The sequence below is a fragment of the Dermacentor silvarum genome, chromosome 11, assembly GCF_013339745.2.
Source record: "Dermacentor silvarum isolate Dsil-2018 chromosome 11, BIME_Dsil_1.4, whole genome shotgun sequence".
Taxonomy (NCBI): domain Eukaryota; kingdom Metazoa; phylum Arthropoda; class Arachnida; order Ixodida; family Ixodidae; genus Dermacentor; species Dermacentor silvarum.
In genome coordinates, this window is record NC_051164.1 from 40351665 (window position 1) to 40372319 (window position 20655).

The 20655-nt window shown below is 44.5% G+C and overlaps 4 protein-coding genes across 14 annotated transcripts in view; all 4 read right to left on the bottom strand.

The window, feature by feature from the left end:
* The window catches only part of LOC119433320 (calcyphosin-like protein), a 152476-nt gene that overhangs the window by 23575 nt on the left and 108246 nt on the right, over positions 1-20655 (bottom strand). For 2 of the 9 annotated variants that reach the window (XR_007464423.1, XR_007464424.1), the window contains one exon: positions 779-2552. The exons of 3 other annotated variants lie outside the window; for them this stretch is intronic. The gene's annotated coding sequence lies outside the window, so the exon portion shown is untranslated. Of the gene's footprint in view, positions 1-778; positions 2553-20655 lie in introns of those variants that run through there. 4 more of the 9 variants (XR_007464427.1, XR_007464426.1, XR_007464425.1 and 1 more) reach the window with 3 other exon arrangements.
* On the bottom strand, positions 779-18881 carry LOC119433321 (calcyphosin-like protein). Of its 2 annotated transcripts, none has more exons than XM_037700473.2 (5): positions 18729-18881; positions 9348-9471; positions 7978-8155; positions 7048-7254; positions 779-4543 (listed from the first exon to the last, which is right to left on the bottom strand). In XM_037700473.2, exons 2-5 carry the CDS (start codon positions 9425-9427, stop codon positions 4442-4444), a joined length of 567 nt encoding a protein of 188 aa, XP_037556401.1. In that variant the 5' UTR covers positions 9428-9471; positions 18729-18881; the 3' UTR covers positions 779-4441. The 2 variants fall into 2 exon arrangements, with proteins under 2 accessions (XP_037556401.1, XP_037556403.1); XM_037700475.2 differs by lacking the exon at positions 18729-18881 and adding an exon at positions 18180-18333.
* LOC119433324 (calcyphosin-like protein) overlaps positions 779-20655 on the bottom strand; it is a 96854-nt gene continuing 76977 nt past the window's right edge. The window contains exon 6 of the mRNA XM_037700477.2: positions 779-3076. The gene's annotated coding sequence lies outside the window, so the exon portion shown is untranslated. The remainder of the gene's footprint in view (positions 3077-20655) is intronic.
* The window catches only part of LOC119433319 (calcyphosin-like protein), a 43191-nt gene continuing 23314 nt past the window's right edge, over positions 779-20655 (bottom strand). Inside the window, exon 6 of one of the 2 annotated variants that reach the window (XR_007464422.1) lies at positions 779-3827. The gene's annotated coding sequence lies outside the window, so the exon portion shown is untranslated. Of the gene's footprint in view, positions 4393-20655 lie in introns of both variants that reach the window. The other variant, XM_049659017.1, reaches the window with a different exon arrangement.

Below are 20655 nucleotides of genomic sequence, written 5' to 3' on the forward strand. Positions count from 1 at the left end.
CGATGTTTGCACTGCGCGTGTTTTCATTGATGGCATCCTTCACCACATTCAGTTTGCCGTGCTTTCTTCGTGTACCTATGCAATGATTTTGGGAAGGGACTTCCTGTCCTCAGCGTCAGCTTTAACATCTTGCCGTCAGCGAACTATTCGTATGACAGACACTGAATATTCGTCCACTGTCTATGCTCACAGCCTGCACATCGGCGCGTGTACCGACTGTTTCATTCCCCCGGGCAGTGAGCATATTCTAACACTGACTTCTGACACGCCACAATGAAGCACATGACTTCAAGAATATTCTCCGACTGACACCGCAAGTAATGCAGAGACAGACAGGCAGGTCATGAAGTTTCCCTACAGCAAGAGTTCAAATTTAATAAAATGGTTCTTGGAACGTAAGTACTGCCCAAAATAAAAGCTTATTTCTGTACATTCAGCAGCAGTATGGGGCATACAGCTCATCGTCTATTGTTTTCTTGGTTTATATTAATAATTTGCTTTAACTCGTAATTTTTTTATATCGTGCTACATGCAAGCGATTGTGACATTTTGCGATTTTTGAGACATGATCCCGATATCGACACTAAACATTATAGATTTACTTTATATGCATATCCATTATGTTGAGGTTAAACTTATTCAACACATGCACAGGCAATGACTGTATCAGCTGAACTTACCATGTTGAAGACAGCACAGTCATTCAAATGTCTCCAGATACATATATGCTTCTCTCAGAAACGTGAACCTCCCTGGCAAGGAGTGACGAAACAGCAACAGTGTTTCAGAAGCGTTCTTTATTTCGATCATAAACGCAAAACAATTTTGAGAAAGATACGCATTCTAAGAATGCCACAAATAAATTAACAAGGCGGTACACTATGTACGTGAAATGTGCGCTTACCACTTTCGCGTGCTCTAAGCAAGGATTTCAAAATGAGATGCATGCTACAGTCGAAGACAGCAGTATACGGAAATGACAACAACAAAAATGTGGTGGACGACGCACACCTACGAGAATAAGCAAAACATAAAAGGTATTGAGACAGTAACAAAAGTAGTGAAACCGAAGGATGCTGCACACAAAAGTGGAATGGTGCAAAGTTACGTACATACAACAGACATCACTGCCACCAACCAGAGCTTGTGCTTAGAAACCTTTCACGAAATCGCTCGTACCAGCATCGTCATGTCCTTACGTTCAAAGTTATTCAAAGCATTATATTCAAAAAACAGGTTGGACACTGCATGCTAAAACAAATTCTTAAAAATTATGTGCACTTGAAGTCAATTATTTCAGCATCAGATTGCTTGAGGTTGCAAGCTGAAAAAAAAAATGCAGTCATTGACACCAACGTCAATCAAACAGTGACGTGCGCCAGCATTCTGTGAGCTGACATATACACTTGCGACTGTGAAACAACTAGACAGCAGGAGTAGGCAGGCGACATAAGTCAACCACAAAATATATAATATCTGTTCATTAGACTGTGCCCAGTCCAGGTTGCCACTTATGCAGACTCAATGCACATTGGCAGAGTCATTAAAGGAAGATACATTAAATATTTAGGCATGCACCAAGAGGGCGGTTCAATATGGGACAGTTGTGAGCCACTTATTGACTCCAAACAAGTCTTTTGATGCTGTACTGTTATTGGCTACAATTAAAAACGCAAAACACATACAGTGTTGTCAATTAAGCATATTTCCCGCTAGATATAGAGGATCTTAACCTTGTTTAATGGCAAAACTACACTTTCAGTGGATAGCAAATTACTGAAAGCAAATTTGGAATCAAATTCTTTGACAAGTTGTTTGACATTTCACAGAAATATTCAACATGTTCGAGCAAACATTAAATGCTGGTTCAGCTCAAGTTTTGCTAGTGGGGGAAAAAAAAAGACAACACTGCACACATGTGTCTGCCTTTTTCAAATCGCAGAACAATAAGAAAGCCTTTCAGTGCCACTGCATCCTGTCTTGACTCCAACATCTTATCCACGCATTAAAACTGCAACTGCACTGCAAAAGCGCAGTGCTCGTTCACACAGTGTGAATGAGAAGTTCAAAGTGCTCTCAAAGATTTAAAAGGACGTATAGAAATCCTTAAACTTATTTACTTGTTCTCGCCTTCGTGTCACCATTAACAGCTTGACATGACAGCTAGCATGTGCAAACAAAGCCATAACTAAAATTGACGAAGTAGTATCTATGTCAGAATTGTGGCTCGAAGAGTTAGAACCATGTTGCAGCAGGTCGTGAGCTTAAAAAGTTTCCTTAAATGCAACTTGTTATTCATGCCATCTTAGCGTGACGTGAGCTAGTAGCGTAAATGGCTTACAGCCAGATTCCAACGCTGAAGACCTTTGTTACACAGGCAACTAGTTGTACGAATAGTGCCTGACTGCACCGAGTCCTTTTGTGTGGGTGAGCAACATGCCATTTCACAATGACAGCATTGCAACGAAGTGCTTCAGTGATCATTAATTCACTGAGCAGCAGTGAAGTTGCTTGAGTGGTAACTGTCACCAGCACAGCTAATCAAGCATCACCTTGCACATGGCACCGAATTGACAGTGCAGCTAGTAGATTTCCATATCTTTCTTTTCTTTCTTTTTGTCTATATTCAAGAATGACCCCGCATATAAAGAACTCTTCATTTTGGGAACGTACTTACTCTTATAGCAGCTTGTTCCATCTTGACGGGGAACGAAGGAAATTTGCACTAGCAACTTTGGTACGGAGAGTGCTTGTAAGAATGTATCGAACTAGTACGCATCAAGAATTGCAATTGGTCCAACAAAAGATGGTACAACCTGTTGCTGATGTGATAACAAACAACTTTGTGCATTCCAAAGTAACACTGCTAGAACATTCTATAAATCCTGTATAACGCATGATAGGTAGTCTTCTGTAAAGGGCAAACTGACAGCAAAAAGTTGGCAGGCAATGTTTGGTACAATGTCAGTACACAGGAAACAGTGAATAGAATTTTCACAGATCTCACACTAGGAATGTTGCTGACAATGTTTAAATATGTCCACAAAAGGGGCAAGCACTTTGCCACGTAACACACCTTGGCAGTTCACCTTGTGTACTTTGAAAAAGTGTCACAGAAAACAACACGTAAAGATTTTTTTTGCATGAATATGCCAAATGTGGTTTGGGTAACTCGCTTGATAACAAGTGATGCCAATGACAACATGTGTTAGTCATTTGAGTGCCAGTCGGCAAACAAATTGTCACGCAGTAATAAAACAACGCCGTTACCAAATCCTAGCTCTCTGCAATGCCTTAAATTTCAACACACAGTGCATCATGTATCGCATTGCATGTGGCACATCAGAGCATTTGAAATAACATGCGAATCTATTAGTACCAGCAGGAATGATAACTGTCAACTTGCTCTGAAACAACTACTTTGACACTCAAATCATGTTTAACTTGAACAATTGGGCCCTGTAGTTCTGTCATTCTGACTCCAACTTGGTTTAGGAACGTTTAGAAACAGCCATGCAAGTCCTCCAACGCATCCCAAATGTCAGAATGACTGGTAGTATTCGTCCAAGACATCCAACGACAACTTCACCTTCTTCACTGTACTTTCCACCAGATGAGTTTTTGGTTACACTGTACTTTATTCTTTTTGTTCTGCCGGAGGTAAACAACTGTCTAAGTGGAACAACTTACAAAGCAACTAACTACTTCACAAAACCTATAATTTACCGGCATATTCCTATTCCAAGATGAGTCGATACTGAAGGCTAGAGAAGCTTCTTTGGAAATAGGCCTAGCAGCACAGCTACTCTAATAATACTTCAGCTCACCTTAACAGATAGATGTGGGCATTTATGTATGACTTCAGCAAAATTTAAAAATTAAGTCAGATGATACTATGCACCAGGAGATCGGTCACAGTCCCCCCCCCCCCCTACCCCCCCTCCCATGAATGAAAACAAACCAAAAACACCAGCTTTTTCACTGATAGTGTCATTAACATAGTAGTGTGGAAGTATCAGTGATGCAAGCATGTAATCCCACTTGGTCAGTACAGCAACTTAAATGTGGGTTTACCCACTGCATGCATTAGGATGTTCTTTCTTTTTCCATGTCACGCAAAAGACAAGCAAACAACCCTCCAAATGTATAGTAAAGTACAGATATAAGAAGTATAAAGGTTTGAAAAAAAATAATAATTAAAAGTTGGATGCAAACGATAAGATGCCCTGAATAATAAAAAAGCATGTCAATAAAATGAGCAACACATGAAGCTGGAAGAGAATTGTTAAGACGAGTTATGTGTTAGAGGATGTCTGCACGACGAAGCTTTCAGCCCGGACTGGACAAAAAGCATGTGCGATGGCAGTGCATCATGTGACTACAAGCTGCAAGGTTCATCTGGCCAAACAATGGTGGCCTTGTTTTCTTTTTCTTGAGTTGCTCAGAACTTCCAGGCATTCCTCATCATGAGGTCGAAGTAGCTATCCGTGTCAACAGAGGCGCTCACACCCGCGTAGTAGTCGACGAATTCTTCGATTGTCACCTGCCAAGGTAAATATCACGAATGACTCAGTGCATTGTCATTACTGCACTACTGGCAAGTTGGCAGTGAAATTCCAAATTACAGTGGAAGCAAGCCAGGGTTTTCTAGTGCATATTCCGCAAAGTGTACATATACTGTATCTTGTTTCGTGGGTATAACCATAGAGGAAGGAAAATATAGGAGGGAGCCTACCGCAACACGATTGTCGCCGACTGTGGTGGCCCAACACGTGATGAAAACGTCAGAGCACGGAGGACATGTCAGAGCGCGCGGTAGGTTTTAGTACTCCGGGCTGTTTTTTTTTCTTTTTTTCCAACACCCATTCGAACCCATTTGAAACTCTTCAAATAAACAAAAACAAAACCAAGGAAAAAACAGAAAACACGGAAAAAAAAAAGAAAACAAGCAAAAATCTTGTCCCTTCCTGCATGTGAGCAGCTGCCAGCTGAGCCCCGCACCGAATAAAACCTACCGGTGACCAAACGTCTCGGCAAATCCCGATTCTCCGTGATCTCAACCATTGCTCACCATTGCTCACCATTGCTGGCTACACGAAGCGTTCGCTTGCCAAGGCTGGCTGTGTGACGTAATGCCCCCCTCCTATATTTTTCCTTCCTCCATGGGTATAACCATTCTAACATGTACAAGACTGCAACGCGACACTGTAACACAGCACATAAGCCTACAATACAACATTTAACTCTTTCAGGCATGGTGGTCACCCCAGGTAACCACCTTTTCTTCATTTTTTCCTCTTGAGGCGCGCGGGTCCCGCATATCAACTTTCAAACAGCGTGCCGGTTGAAGCTTTGAGATTGTAACCGAGATGGCACCACTTTCCTTAGCGTTGGATGTCACGTGTTATCTTCGTTTTCTTTCGGCTGGTCTTGACTCGAGCGCGCGATACGGTATGGACCCGCGGGTTTTTTTATAGAAAGAAAGGTTAGTCCTCTTTGTACTGAATTCATACCACAGGATAGAGTGTTGCAGAAGTAGCCTGTACTATGCAAGCTAGAATTGAAGTGCTGCGCTCAATTATTCGAGAGCGCTTTGACGCCGAAGTTGGTGGTTCCCTAGAGTAACCACCATGCATGAAGGGTCTGGACGGCCGGCAATATATCATTCGTTCTTGGTGTTTCAACGGAAGAGTTTGTCGAAATTCCATCGGACTCTGACAGTTTCGCAGGGGGTGACGACTTCAGTGACAGTGACCCTCACTATGAAGTAAATGATAAAGCTGTGAAAACGAGTAAACAGAGACCTGAGGCAAGAAAAGCAATTTCTGCTGTGTGCGAGTCTTCTGATACAGACAGCGACGAAGATGACATTCCTGTCATGACTGCGAATGTACCTGTATGGAGTCCTTCCTATCAGATGTCGCCACCGCTGGACTTTCTGTTATGCAGTGGGGTGCTACTCTCTCTCCAAAACACAGAAATCCTTATGAAATCTTCAGCTTATTCTGGACGCCGTCCTTGATGGAGCTGCTGGTATTTCAGAGAAATCTTTACGCTCAGCAGCAGGGCAAGCCGTACACACCCACCACATTGGAAGAAATGTGTTCCACCGAAAGTGACTGACACTTGCTGCATGGTGGTCACCTCAGGTGACCACCTCATTTCTTTTGAACCAATGTGCCAATTTTTTTTCCCGCGTTATAAAAGTCACTTTTGGACGAAGGCTAATCTATATTTTCAATAAAATATTGTTTCCCTCCAATAATAAAGTTCTGTGCATGAAAGAGTTAACGAACGTTTATGAATGTGTCATCCCAGTTGGGCACCCAAGTCGAACAAAGCAGCAAAGGTGTGTCAAGCAGGGAATCGTTGCGTGAGCAATACTCCTCCAACACTTTGACAAACTGAAACTGAAGCCTGTGCTGTCATCACAGGTTGTATCAATCAGTCAGGCAGGGCTGTTAAAGTTGGAGTCATTTTTCGGGAAAGCACAATTGGACACGCCTTGTCATTTCTTTCTTTCGGGTGCCTAAAAAAATGAGATAATTAAGTTCCGTGGCTTTACTTGCAAAAACCATGATCTGATTATGAGGTGGGATTCCAGATTAATTTTCACCACCCAGTGTGCTTCAAAGTGCACCCATTGCACAGTACCCGAGTGTTTTTGCATTTTGCACCCATCAAAACGTGGCCACCACGGCCTGGACCGAACCCGCGACCTTGAGCTCTGTAGTCCAACGCCATAATCGCTAAGCTACCGTGACAGGTGTTTCAAGTCTCTTTCTCGCGTTTTCAACTAAAGATAAATTGAGCCATACTCCTTAGTTACTACATCTTTCAAAAAAAATTATATGCTATTAAAACGTATGTTGTTCAACACAGTGCTAATTTGTGCCAATTGACGCTTACTCGGGTAAAGAAAGACAAGACTTATGGACAGTACAAAATGCGAATGACATACATGGGCGCCCCGTCAGTAAACAAAGTGTTCTTTCTTTACTCGAGCATGCTGTTCAGGCTCAACTGCAAACTCATTTGTGTTCTCACCTTGCCGTCGGGGTTATTGGTACTGTCGAAGTTCTGCAGGAATAGCTGAAACGCGTCGTCCTCAGTGAGTTCCCCACTCTGGAACTTGGGCTGCCGAGCGTTGTAATGAGCCTTGAGGTCATGCACAGTGATGATTCCATCTCCGGACTTGTCCATCTTGTGGAACGTCTCTTTGATGCAGTCCAGACGTGCCGCCGACATTGGAGGCTGCATGCGGCGAACACAGGCGAGAGCTTTCACGGCGTACTAAGGCGGTTGTGGGTCTGGACAGTCTCATCTTGTAATGGGCAGCCGTACTTCGCAAAACACTAGGGAACCGACTGCTCACTTTTGCCTGTAATCCGTAAGTATACCTTGCAGTGGCGTAGCCATGAATTTACTTTTGGGGGAGGGAGGCTACTATGCCACTTAACCCTTATGGCTACGCAGGCAAGTGTTGTCGCACGTCACTTTACTCCGTGTATACTAATTAGAAAATGTGTTCCGCTGAAAGAACTTGTCTTCACACAACCACAATATTTACAGATCCTGCCTCCGAATGTTTTATCTATCCCATGTAGAAAATTATATGCACCAAACAGTGATGTTACGAGAGTTATAAGTAAAAATGTGGGGACACTCGAGAGTTACCCACCGGAACAACAGGATGCTATCTTTGAAGCTGAGTTGGGGGTAAGCGGTGGTCGGTAGCAACCTCCAGAGAAGCTATAGAAAACTTCTGCTGCCCACTGAAGTTGACATTATGCACAACAACTTCTCGGAAGCACTAAACTTGCTCCAAGAAATAACATAAATTTGTCCAGACAGCATGCAACAAAGGGTTTGGTCAATTCAATGGCTAATGGCAGTATCGGTCACTAAATTTTCTAGGTGCTTTCTTTGCTTTGGTAGCACAAGTTTATGCTAGGATTAAAGGTGCGATGTACTCACCCTGAGCGCAACGAGGAACTCGTTGAAAGAGATGTTGTCGTTGCCATCCTTATCGAGCTCCTTGAACAGGGTGTCCACCTCATGGTCGCTCAGGTCCACCTTGAAGTCCAGCAGGCCCTTCTTGAACTCTTGCTTGTCAAGCTTCTTGTCCCCGGTGTGGTCCATGGCACGGAACTGCCTGCACAGCACAAGCACACAAGCGCGCACTGCGTGAAGGGAGTATGCCAAGCACCAGGTCAAAGTTTCTCGAAAATAAAATAACTGCCATGGTTTAAAGAAACAGAGAAAAGAAAAAATAGAAAAATATAGGCTATAACAATATTAGACCTTTCCGTTCTGAAGGCACTGTGGGCCACTTCAGCATGGGCGCAACACCTCTTCTTAGCTGCCAGACTCTCCGAAGTCGAATAAATAGTACTACTACTGATTCAAAATCCCAGTTCCAGATCTGTGCTGTGGGTTATGGGGAGCATCAGAGAAGGGGACTATGGACCAATTCTGACCATCTGGGCTTGCTTAATATGCCCATCATAAATGTAAGCACAGAAGCATTCTTGCTTCCACATCCATTGGTAGGTGGCTGATATAACTGGGATACAAACCCATTAGCTCACATTCAGCCCCGTAATGTGATAGCTGCTAAAATCGAGACTACTGGGCGCACTTTCAGTAATATGCATGGGAGTGCACAATATATCAGTCAGCGAGAAGTAATAAGACTTGAGTTAAGTCCTTATTTCACCTGCCTATCTCTACTGCACATACCGTTCGGCACACGACAGATGCGTAGACCGAAATTCTACAAAAGTTGTAATTAGGTTCTACTGAAATGCAGGATAAACTTAATTTGTATGATAAAAACTTTAAGAGGTGCACCTATTGCTGTGACAGCTAAAGTACCCACTAACTTTAATGTAGTAATCGGATGGCTCTGGACTGTGCCTTGAGTGTGGGGATGAAGCATATTCAGCTGATAGACTCCCCCAGGCCACTGACTTGCCATCCAAGAATCGGTGAGGATCAGTGGAGTGTAGCTCTTGTTATAGTTGCCGTCTATGCGTCGCATACCTGGGGCATTCAAGGAAGATGATGGCGAACATTCTCATTGTCGTTGCCACAGGAGCAAGATGGGGAACAAGCCCATTTTATGTGGTATACAAAATGTTTGGTATACGCTGTCCCAAGGCGCAGTCGACGATGGTTAGCAATAAGTAGAAAAGAACAGCTGGTTGGCATTCAGTTGTTCTATTGCGTTTAATAAGAGTTTACTTCCCTAGCAAATGAGATTTTGCCCAGTCATCGATTTCAGAGCTGATACAGATCATTAGCCATGCCGAGACAGCATGTCCAACAAGACAGCTTGGACTTACCGTGCAAACGCCTTGATACCATGTGCGCCTCGCTGGAGGCACTGGTGGCGAAGCTTCTCAATGGGAGTCAACGTGGACATGTCTAAACCCGGTGGTGGTTTCTACAGCAACGTTTGCAGGAAGTCTGCAGAGGTGTGTGAGAAAATGTGATGAATGCAGGTGAGACTGGGAACATCTAGCCTTTGCGCCACTGTCAGTACGGCCTGCTAAAGATATATGCAATATATATTTTAGCTGGCAGCCATCTTTACTTTCCGTCTTAGAGTTTAGGTACTGAGATCTGAGCGATGCCAAATGCAGTCTGCCACGTGTCAGCAGCACCATTCATAATGCAGCAAAGCAAGTGAATAAGCAGCTTGGCTATTAGCAATGAAAGACATTAGCAAATTGGAACAAAATATGTCAGTTCCACGTATAAGCTTCCTTTAATGTGAGGGTACCTCACATCACAATAGGAATGCTGATTTGACTCACAAACAAAAGCACACACGGGATGAGCGTTATTCATGTGTCTAGACATGGGTAGTGCTCATAGCGACTCATAGCTACTGCTACAAAATGGCATAAAAATGGACAAGGACGCTCGTAGAAAGGCCCGCACAAAGGAGAGAAATGGGTGCCTAATGATTTGCACAGCTTTTGGAATTTGCGTATCCCAGCGGCGGGGGTGTTGAAATATTGTAAACATTTGAGTAGCAAACAGAACATCATCCAGTTCAAACGCAGTTTTAAAATCAAGTATCAAGTCTTGCAAATTTGTGATTTGGAAATTGTGCGTTGATGTGGGTTTGATCAAAAATCAAATCTGAATTGAGTGCTTCGAAATTGTGCATTGATGTGGGATTGAGCAAAAAGAAAATCTGAAGCAAAGAAGCGTAAAGAGGACAGAAACTGCTTTGTTTCTTGCGGAACAAAACCAAAAGACAAGTGAAGCTGATATTGCTGCTTTCCAACATCATCACCAAGAGAATAGAGCAGACTTTGTTAAGAAATAGAAAACATGCGTTATAACGCATTCCCTGACAAGCAAAACGGTACCTTTGTTTAGCTTCCCTAGGATTCAGTGCACATCTGGGAGTATGAATTTCAGATTAACAATATGTTACAGGTTCTTTTATGCTTGACTTGCAGGCAATCTACTGAAGTATCACTATCAGCAGTCACACAAGGTTACAAAGTTGTTTCATTGTTAAGTATAGTTGTGGCTCATTATGTCCAATGTTTTTATTCAGATAGTTTCCCCATTGCTCATGCCAGATAAGCAACTCATTTGTGTGATTGTCACTACTCCAAAATTTGCTGTTAGAGAGCACTGCAAATCATAAATGAGAAGCCCACGGTAGCAGTAGAAAACAGCAGACACGGAATGAAAAGAATTGCCTAAAAGGCAGCAGGGTGTACAAAACAATTACAGTGACTCAGTTGACAAGTTTATCTCTTGTGCCCTCATAGACACAAGTTGCTAGGAAAATGTGTCCTCAAAAAAAATTGGAGGACGCTTAAGCTTCGCCTTTAAGAGTGGAATGTGACAGTGTTATCGAGCCCCGTTTGCATCACATTTTTCTTTATGAGTAGGCTTCACAGCAACACACGTGGGAAAGCCAGCTTACAATGACCAAGCTTATGCTCATCCCCTTTAAGTCGGCTTCACCTTTAAACACAAATGTATTGCTGGGAAGACATTTTTCCAGGGGCTGGGAAAGGGGTTTGTGTTCGAGTTTTCTCGTAAATGAATTATGTTTTCTCGTACATTCAAATTACAATCCCGTGCTATCATGTCTGCAAGTTGTGGTTAAGTGGTACTTTACGATTTTCTGACGGATATTACTTTGAGAAATTCAATGTTTCTTCACTAATGCCTTGTGCCACACGGAGGGACTGCGCGGTTGGGGTGGTTCGGGATGATTTCCTTGGCCGTGCAATGCCCTCAACGCCGACACTGGATTTTCTGCGACACGGGGCCCTTAATTAACACTATTGCGTTAACATGTGGAGAAGCAAACAGGTGTGACTGGTGAAGTACTGCAATGAAGCCTGTGGTTTCTTTTTGAATGATGGCATTCTGAGTAGGAATTGAATAGTAATAGTTAACCCTGGCAGCTTTTATCAGGTTCATGTTTCTCTGTGTGAGATGCATATTTGTGCCTCTTATGTGAACTTGCAGGGAAATGTCATTTTATGCGTGGAACCAGTTTAAGGACCTCTGCGCACATGCCTACTCGTCCGAATTTGACATATAAATTTCTGGAAACTATTTTGCTTACTACCTTAAGCTTTTCTCATTACGAATGATAAATGGTGAGCAAATATGCGTGCCCCTTTTAATGCAGTGCACACATGTTCTAAGGAAGTGAAGTTTACATTTCCTCATCCAAATAATAGCTTCACAGCAAAGTCTCAAGCATGTTTCAACCCAAGCCTACCATGGCTGAGCTCACCTCACTTGTGCCAAAAAGCACAATGTTAGTTAAAGACTAGTTGAATTCACCTGCAGTTACTTCCGTTAATGTTAGCTTGACATTTTTTTTTTTATACCATTCTGGGCGACAAGTATGCCGACTCTTGTTGGGCAATTGTCAGTGTGATCACTGCCAAAAATGCATGCCGAATTCAATGTTCTCACTTCTTGATACAGACGAAAATGGACTGAATCTGTCATTACAGTGCCACTATTTTTCTGATCATTTGGATTCAATTAACGAGTGATTTGTCAACTAAAATCAGTGTGGACATCCCAGCCATCTGTCTACATGACTTTGGATTAGTGCATTGTCGAAAACTTTTCCATGCCTTGTTCATCAACTGCTTCAAAGTTTGGTAATAAAGCCTTGCAGTGATGGTCTACAACAATCCCTTAGCGTAATATTAATACAAAAATTTTACCTCACAATAAAACTCTCTTATGGGCAATTTTCAACCTTTCTGTATACATGCATTTAATTAGATGAATAAAGAGAATCTGCTAATACCTTAATATTGTTGTCTAAGAAACAGGATACTAACTAAAAGCTTGGAGATGTACCAGACTGTTTCACACTTAGGGGAAAACTCGGAGCACCTTGCAAGGCGCTCAGAGTTTTCCCCTAAGTGTGAAACAGACTCTACATAGATATCAGAGTTTACACAGAGGCTAGATCCTAAAAAACAGCCTTATTTGTGGCAAGCTCCAGTTCTTTGCATGTTGAACTGTACATACTTTTTTGAAGAAGAATGTCATGTCGAATATGTTTGACTTACTCTACATGCAGATACCATATTGACTCTTTAGTTGGCAAGCTTTATTAAGGTGAAAGCCTTATATGCCCCATGAAGAGAAAAATTTGGCATCTGTTCGGTGATAACATCCGATGGTACCAAACTTTTCTGATGCTGGACCTGCTTCTGCTCACACTGTGAAATCCCACGGTGAACAGCCACGGTGTCCCAAAAGAAACTACCTGGCACAATCCCAAAATTGGATTAAGATACTAGATTAAGGTGGATTACGGTTGATACAAATTAGAGCAAGGTGTATTAGGGTTGATTAAGGTTGGTACAAATTAGAGCAAGGTGGACTGAGGTAAAGTTGTAATGTAAGGCAATAACTTATAGAAGTCATTATGCTTTCGCATTCAAATGACATAAGGATAAGTGACTGGCAACTTTTATCAACCTCATGTACAAAAACATAGTCCAGCAGTATTCACCATCTATTCAACTTCTACGCACATTGAAGAACTTTCACTTTCAGTGCAACAGAAACACTGAGACCACAGTTAATGAAAACTAATGAAAGAAGCAAACAGCATGGCATAAGGTGGAGAAAATGTAGACTAACAATATGTAGTGCACACATGTATTTTTCGTCTTGTTTACCTCTTCCGCAAGATGAACTGACAGGCCCAATGCAGCGTCCTTTTGCAAAATAACATTGCAGTGTGTTTGAAAGCCCCGTTTCATATTTTGAAACTGAATGTATTATGGAAATAGAATATACAGCAAAGAAACAGAAAAATAATCTATTTGGCCGCTCTCAATAGGAACACCGAGTTTAAACTTGGTGATAAATTGCAGCCAAGATTTGGTATACATGTATATATATATGTCTGCCTGGGATTTCGTACAAGGTACTTTTTTCCCAAAACAGTTGAACAAGTAAGTGTTGCTGTTATTTATGCTTGCATTATTACCATTGCGGTGTTCGCATTAACGGTGGGCTGTACTACTACTTCTTTCTGGGGTTTTATGTGCCAAAACCAGTTCTGATTATGAGGCACGCCGTAGTGGAGGGCTCCGGATTAATTTTGACCACCTGGGGTTCTTTAATGTACTGCTGTACTGCACATATATATTTGACTCATTGCTTCTGCCATTCAATTTGTTTATTTAAAAAAAACAGAAATTTCTATTAGTACACATTCACTCATCTATATTGGAGAGGGCCCCAAGTGCTCTTATTTGCGCAGAACAATATTTGCATTGATTGATGCTTTTTTTTCTTTCTTCTCGAATACAGACACATTCGAAAACTGCATGAAAGTAGTGCGGTTCCTAAGCTTTCTTCTGTGTCACACTTAGTAGTCTGCACTCACACGCCAGATGGCATCGGAATGTGTGGACGAGCAGGAAACGTAAGTGAACTAGAAAATTCTCGCAACACTTTGCAGAGGCCTTTCTGTCTAGTGGCATTACGTATGCATCCAATGTCTAGATGCAGTCGTGCTGGATCTACAAAATGATATATGCCACAGGTCACAGACGTGTCCTTAAAGTGAGAGGCAGCAGCACATGCAACCGATGGCATGTCGGGGATAGATTGGCATTTGTAATGACTATGTTTTATGTGTTTGCATAGTCAATTGCTGTCTCGCATGACCAGAGCTGCGGGCTATATAGGTATGCTTGGAAGCGCACTTAAAGAAGGTTTTGCAGGCTGTTCCAGAGGCAAAAATTTTCAACTTGTTAAACTGCATTACTTGGCAGCTCATCCTGTGGTATCTGGTTAATGCTAGTTTTAAACAACTTTAAATAGTTACAGGGGACGGTGCTCTATAATCCAAAGGATGCAGTTTTCAGCTGAATATCTTGCCTAAGATGCTGCGCATAGATAAACCATGTACAAAAACCGAAATCGTTCGTGGTAATTAGTGGAAAATAATCTTAATATAGCTCAGTTTAGCAGCACTTCCTGGCCTTTACAATTAGTTTTCAATATCTCGAGGCACATTGCGATCGCGGCGCTATGGCTGCGTCTAGTTTTGCTTATCTCTTCACGTTGCCGGCTTTACTATTTTGTTACGTAGCAGTGGGGCATAGTGTGACTATGAACTAAGATGACGAGCAGAGTGTGCGGCTGGATTGGGCAGCCAACTTGTGTATGCAGCATTGCTGCAGTTTGTAAATACCTTGTAGATGCACCTATGCTTCACTAATTCTGCACCGTGGCATTTTGGTGGAAGTGCAGGTAGCCCTAAGAGATCATTCAGCTCCGCAGCGGTTGTCACCTCAGTATTATCATGAAGGAGGAGGCGGGGTCTGCGCCAGCGGTGACAACTCCAACCGTTGTCCTGGCATATATGAAAGATCCAGGAACGTTCTGTGGCACCGATAACGTCATCGACGAGGAAGATTGGATTGCCATTTAGTATGAGCGCATGAGTACCCACAACAGATGGGATGCAACTGAAATGTTGGCCAACCTGATGTTCAACTTGCAAGGAAGGGTGAGGGGATGGTTTGATAGCCACGAAGATGAGCTTATGGGCTGGGAAACATGTAAACAGAAGCTGAAGGAGTTGTCTGGTCGTCCATTTGAGTGGAAGAATGCCGAAAAGAAAGATTTAGCGACTCATGCGCAAACATCCACAGAACCATACATCACTTACATCCCGGACGTGCCTGGTCCGTGCCGCAAAGCTGACACTGACATGTGCGAGTCGGACAAGGTTGGGCATGTTTTGAAGGGCATCACTGACGATGCTTTCAACTTGTTAATATGTAAGAGTTGTGCAACAGCCGGTGATATTATTAAGAAGTGCCAACACTTTGAGCACGCAAAAAACCGCCGCATTTCAACGTCGTTCGCGGGCTTGACGAATATGGCTGCGACTTCCTCATGCGAGGCCAGCAGAATGCAGCAACCATCGACTTCAGAAGACGTGACACAAATTGTTCGGTCTGAAAGTGAACCAATGTCACCTACCACCTGTTTTCCACTCGTCCATGATTCCAACAGCTTGCCTACAGTACCACTTGTTCAAGCATTAGTCCGTGAAGAACTCCAAAATCTCAGGAGTTCATTCTGTCTTTTCTATTGCCACTTCATAACTCTCTGATAGACCTCATCCTTCACCTAGAAAGCGGCACCCTCCAGGCTATGGAAACCCAGCTGAGTGGCGAACTGCAGATGATCGACCAATCTGCTTTGCCTGCCGTCAAATTGGTCACATTGCCCGCCATTGCTACAACCAGACCCATTCGCCACCTGCTCGTCAGCCGTCATCCCTATCACCTTAGGCTCGTCGCCCGCTGTTCCCAATGAACCTCTGACGCTCTTTCATGGAAAACCAACAGCTGCAGCTCCCAGAGGTGATGCTGCACTGATGACTCGCCTAAAAATTCTCTGCTCACTTTATCAACCAGACAAAACTTGAATGACATTATAGTTGACAGTGTAAATATTCCAGTGTTGACTGACACTAGTGCGCAACTATCTATGATTAATGCCCAATTGTGCCGCAGCCTGGACAAAGTCCTCACCCCTGCTGTATCACGAACCCTCTGCATCGCCGATAGAGGAACGCCCACTGTACTCGGAATGTGCACTGCTCACGTCAGCATGGCAGGGCACCTTACCACTGTTTTGTTTGCAGTTTTGGAGCAGTGCCTTCATGACGTTATCCTAGGATTAGACTTCTTATCTCATTCTGCCCTCTTTGACTTCGCATCCAGTGTGATTGAGCTTCAACTATCCCAGAGCTGCGATATTCTACAAAAGACACAACCGCGCTTATGTTACCTCGATGACATCCGCCAGCCACCGCAAGCCACCAAGTACGTTACCGTGACCTCATTTCTGCCTGTTCCTGACGGCGTCTGTGTAGTGTGTCCGAGTACTCATGTAATGCTTGGTGGCTTGCACTACCTGGATGCACTACCTACACACTGTTGCAGACAACTGGACCACCACTCCCTCTTCCAAACTTCTACTTTGTGCAGGTTATCTAGAGAGGCATGTCGCTGGCCGATATCTCGCCTATCAATGATTGCGAGATATCCGTATTGGACACTGAAGTTCCACCATCATCCACAGGCAAGTTCGATCAGTCGAGTCCTGCACCAGACGAACTTAGCAAGATGATTGCACCTGAGCTTCTTCCTATGCAGGCTGTTGAAATACGTCGCGTCTTGGAGGCTTATCGTGACTTTTTGGTTTTAATGACCATCCCTTAGGCCAAACATCAGTGGTCACTCACCATATATGTACCGGTGACGCCAGTCCCATAAGCCAATGTCCAAACCCTGTTTCACATACTGAACAAGTAACTTAGCGCAATAAAAGAGATGCAAGAAAGGGAGACAAAGACAAGTGCTCCAGTATGAGGCGGACATAATGCTGACTAAAGGCGTCATTGAACATTCGTCCAGCCTCTGGGGGTCCCCAGTTGTCCTTGTTAAGATGAAGGATGGCAGCTGACGCTTTTGCGTCGATGACCGACATCTGAATGAGATCACGACCAAAGACGTCTACCCGCTGCCACATATTGATGAGGCCTTGGACTGCCTGTATGGAGCCAAGTACTTCTCGTCCATAGACCTTCGCTCTGGGTATTGGCAGATCTCTGTAGAAGACATCGGAGTGCAAAAAGACCGCTTTCGTAACACTGGACGGCTTTATAGATTCAAGGTTATGCTGTTCGGCCTTTGTAATGCCCCGACAACATTTGAGCGAATGATGGACTCTTCGCATCTATAAATGGTCCACTTGTGGATGTTATTTAGAAAATGTGATAGTTTTTTCACCCACATTTATGAGTCACCTTATGTGTCTGTCGGCCATTCTTGCTGTTTTCTGACGTGTTGGCCCGCAATTCAACTCATCAAAGTGCCACTTTCGAGATTACTGTTCTCGGCCACCTTGTTAGTGCCGCAGGAGTTCAACCCAACCCTGACAAGTTTGCTGCGTCCAAAACTTTCCCGTACCATCATCCACAGCACGTGCATGTCAGAGAACTTTGCCAGCTTCCCCTTTGCTGGCTCACTACGACCCATCTGCTACTACTGAAATTCACAGAGATGCCAGCAGCCATGGAATAGGAGCTGTTCTCGTTCAACAGCAGAAACGCACAGCAAGTAATTGCATACACTAACCGCCTTCTCTCGCCCACAGAACGGAAGTGTTCTATCACGAACGCGAGTGCCTGGCGTGATGTTGCATAATGTTGTAAGGCGTGATGCTGCTGAGCAGTGGGGCATGTTGTGACTATGAGTGAAGATGATTTGGCTCCATGGAGTGCGTGCGTCTGGTTCGGGCTGTCATCTTGTGTATGCAGCGTTGCTGCAGTTTGTAATTACCTTGTAAATACATCTACGCTTCGCTAATTCTGCCTGATGGCAATATCAAGTGGGTGTGCCGCTAGACGCGAGCTGCTCGCGTGCGGTGGTGGACGTAAAGAAAGTCGCAGTTTCGCCCGAAAGGCGAACCATCGAGTGCGATAGCAAATTAGCATACAGCTACACGAAGTAAGGTTACCAGTTTTATCGGCCGTGTAACTGGTAAACATTCGCTTACTAACTAAATTGACAAGCATATATAGTGTCACGCGCGCACAAGCAAACATGAACACATCTCACCCGATGGTCGCGGCTCGCTGTCAAAACGCTTGAGTAAGGAAGCGCAGCAGCAGCTGTGAACGAAATGACCTAAGTGCTGCCTCTCGCTTCAACGCAAACTAAGCGGGGAAAACACAGCATGCACGAAGATAACAGCACTCGGCGCAGTTTCTCCCCCACCGCAGATTATTTCAAGGGCGGCCACGTCATACGCAGCAGCAGCCGCCGAAGTAAACACCCCGCCCCCGCCTACTGGCGTGCTGCCGGCGTAGGTGGCCGCTAAACGGCGACTACTGCGGCACCGTAGCGAGACAAGGACGAAGTGCGATTAAAAAAAAAAAAAAATGTTCAGAAAACGAGCGCGACGCATTTCACGGCCCTGAGCTCCGGCTCCTACGTGAGGCTGGGCGGTACAGGGCGGAGACGTCGCGGCGTGTGCCGCACCCATCGATATTCCGTGTTGTGTAAAGTACGACATGCGACCGATATTCGTTAAGCGGCTGCGCACTTCGTGCAAAATACGCTCGCGATCACAATGTAACAGCGGTGCCGGCATGGCTATTTTTTTACCGTTTCTGAAGCAGATGCGCCGGAACACACTAGGCCCACTACGCAGTGCAGACGAACAATGGCTAACTTGTAAAACGCCGCCGCACGGTAGTTAGGTAAGACAAGGTAAAGCACCAAGTAGCGACACGCTTTCAAGAATGCCGCCTCCTCCTCGCCGAGGCCGACGCCGCGTCGCTATTGGCCTAATGGCATCACGTGGGCCGTCGCGCCGCCGGGCGCTGGCTTCGTTGTTCATGGAGTCGCGCTCCATCGCCATTTTCGCCCGAAAAGCGTCTACCTACTGGTACAGTGTGCTACTACTGGCGAGGAGCGCATGTTGGCATCCGTATTGTTTTGGTTTGCGAACGCCTTGAACTAAGTTTTGCGGCAAGTGCGACGTCGCTTCACGGCATTTTCCATCACCATGACATGCTGCGCCTTCGGATGCCACAATAGTTTCAGCAAAGGCACGAAGCTTAATCGTTTTGTACGCTAATAGGCTTGAGTTCGCGGCGCGAGGCTGCGTGCGAAAATGTGATTACGAAACTTTTACGATTCAGCACAATCCTTTTGACATTTGAGGCTCGAACGTGAAAATTAATCTTCGAAAAGCAACTGTGTCTTTTGGGGTTACTTACTAGCCTTTAGAGCGCTTTGCCTCTTTTGTTCGTGTTCTTCGTTGGCGACCGCCCTCAAAAGCATCGATGAAAAGCGTGCGTGCTCTGCCGAAACCGAATTACAGGGTGCGTTCGTCGCCGAACGACAGCATCATAGGTCTTTGGGACGTGAGCTTTAAAGTGTATGAAGGTTAAGATGCGGGGGTGGAGCACTCGCAAAGAAAACGTGCGGTCGCCCGCTCGTTCACTGGCTCGTTTAGTCGTCGTTAATTTAGTCGTTAGCTCGTTCGTTTAGTCGTTCGCTTGCTTGTTCGTTTAACTACCAGTTCGTACGGCCACAATGTCTCTGAGACACACTTGCCGTAGGACACTAAGGCTGGTGCGACGTCCGTGCCCTCTGCCAGCCTTTGAGCGTGATAGCTTATACGCGCTGCGAATTCAATTGGCAAGGACGGCGCGGATTATTTACATTACTGAGGGTGTGCTGGAGGCCAGGATGTTGGCATTCGATAGTAAACGTGTTATTTACAACCATTCGCAACAAGATCTTGCGACACGCGCTTGACAAATGAAGCGCACGCGATACATTCGGAGTCGTCATGGTACGGCGTTAGCGCTCGTTTAGATACTTATAAAATAGTTATTAAAACAGGAAAAAGAAGCTGCCGTCACTGAATTTGTGTATATATATATATATATATATATATATATATATATAACCCTCCGTATCAAAATTCTATTCTATACAGGAAGTTACTCGGAGCTAGAACGCCAGCGCGAACACTTAAAGCACAGCGCATTTCTAAGCGTGCATTCACTGCGAAAGGTCGTCTGCTACGCTCAAGCGTTGTAGGCGGCGCGTTGATGAGGGAGCGAGTAAAGCCCCTATATTTATAAAAGTAGCGCCATTCTTAGATCTTGCCACCACCGCGCTCACCCCGGCGCTTCCTCCTCGCCCTGTCTTAGCCGCCTCCTGTCGCCCCAGCCTCCTCCGCTCCCCCATTGGCCAATCCGTGTCACGTGGAAGTTCGCGTCGCGCTTTTGTATATTTTTTTTTCTTTCCAGCGCGCTCCGACTGCCATTCTCGGGCCTGTGCGACGAAAGTGCTGTACGCACAAACGGATCAAACGTGTTAGGGACACGAACTTCGTTGTGATGGCATGCTGCTGCGCCTTAAGTTGCCGCAACCGACAAGGCTAGGGCATAAGGCTTTTTTTGTTTACCATCCGGCGTGCGCAAACGCTTGCTGCACAATTGATATTTGCGCCGTCTCGCATCGTCGCGTTGCTACTTCCAAAACGGCATTATTAAGACCAGTTACTGACTGACGA

Bases quoted from the DNA above. Each gene is read 5' to 3' on its own strand.
- LOC119433321 (XM_037700473.2), bottom strand. From the start codon at position 9,427: ATGTCCACGTTGACTCCCATTGAGAAGCTTCGCCACCAGTGCCTCCAG. The intron at 7,255-7,977 runs GTGAGTACATCG...CGCCGCATGCAG, and splicing joins AGTTCCTCGTTGCGCTCAGG to CCTCCAATGTCGGCGGCACG. The intron at 4,544-7,047 runs GTGAGAACACAA...TTACCTTGGCAG, and splicing joins CCAATAACCCCGACGGCAAG to GTGACAATCGAAGAATTCGT.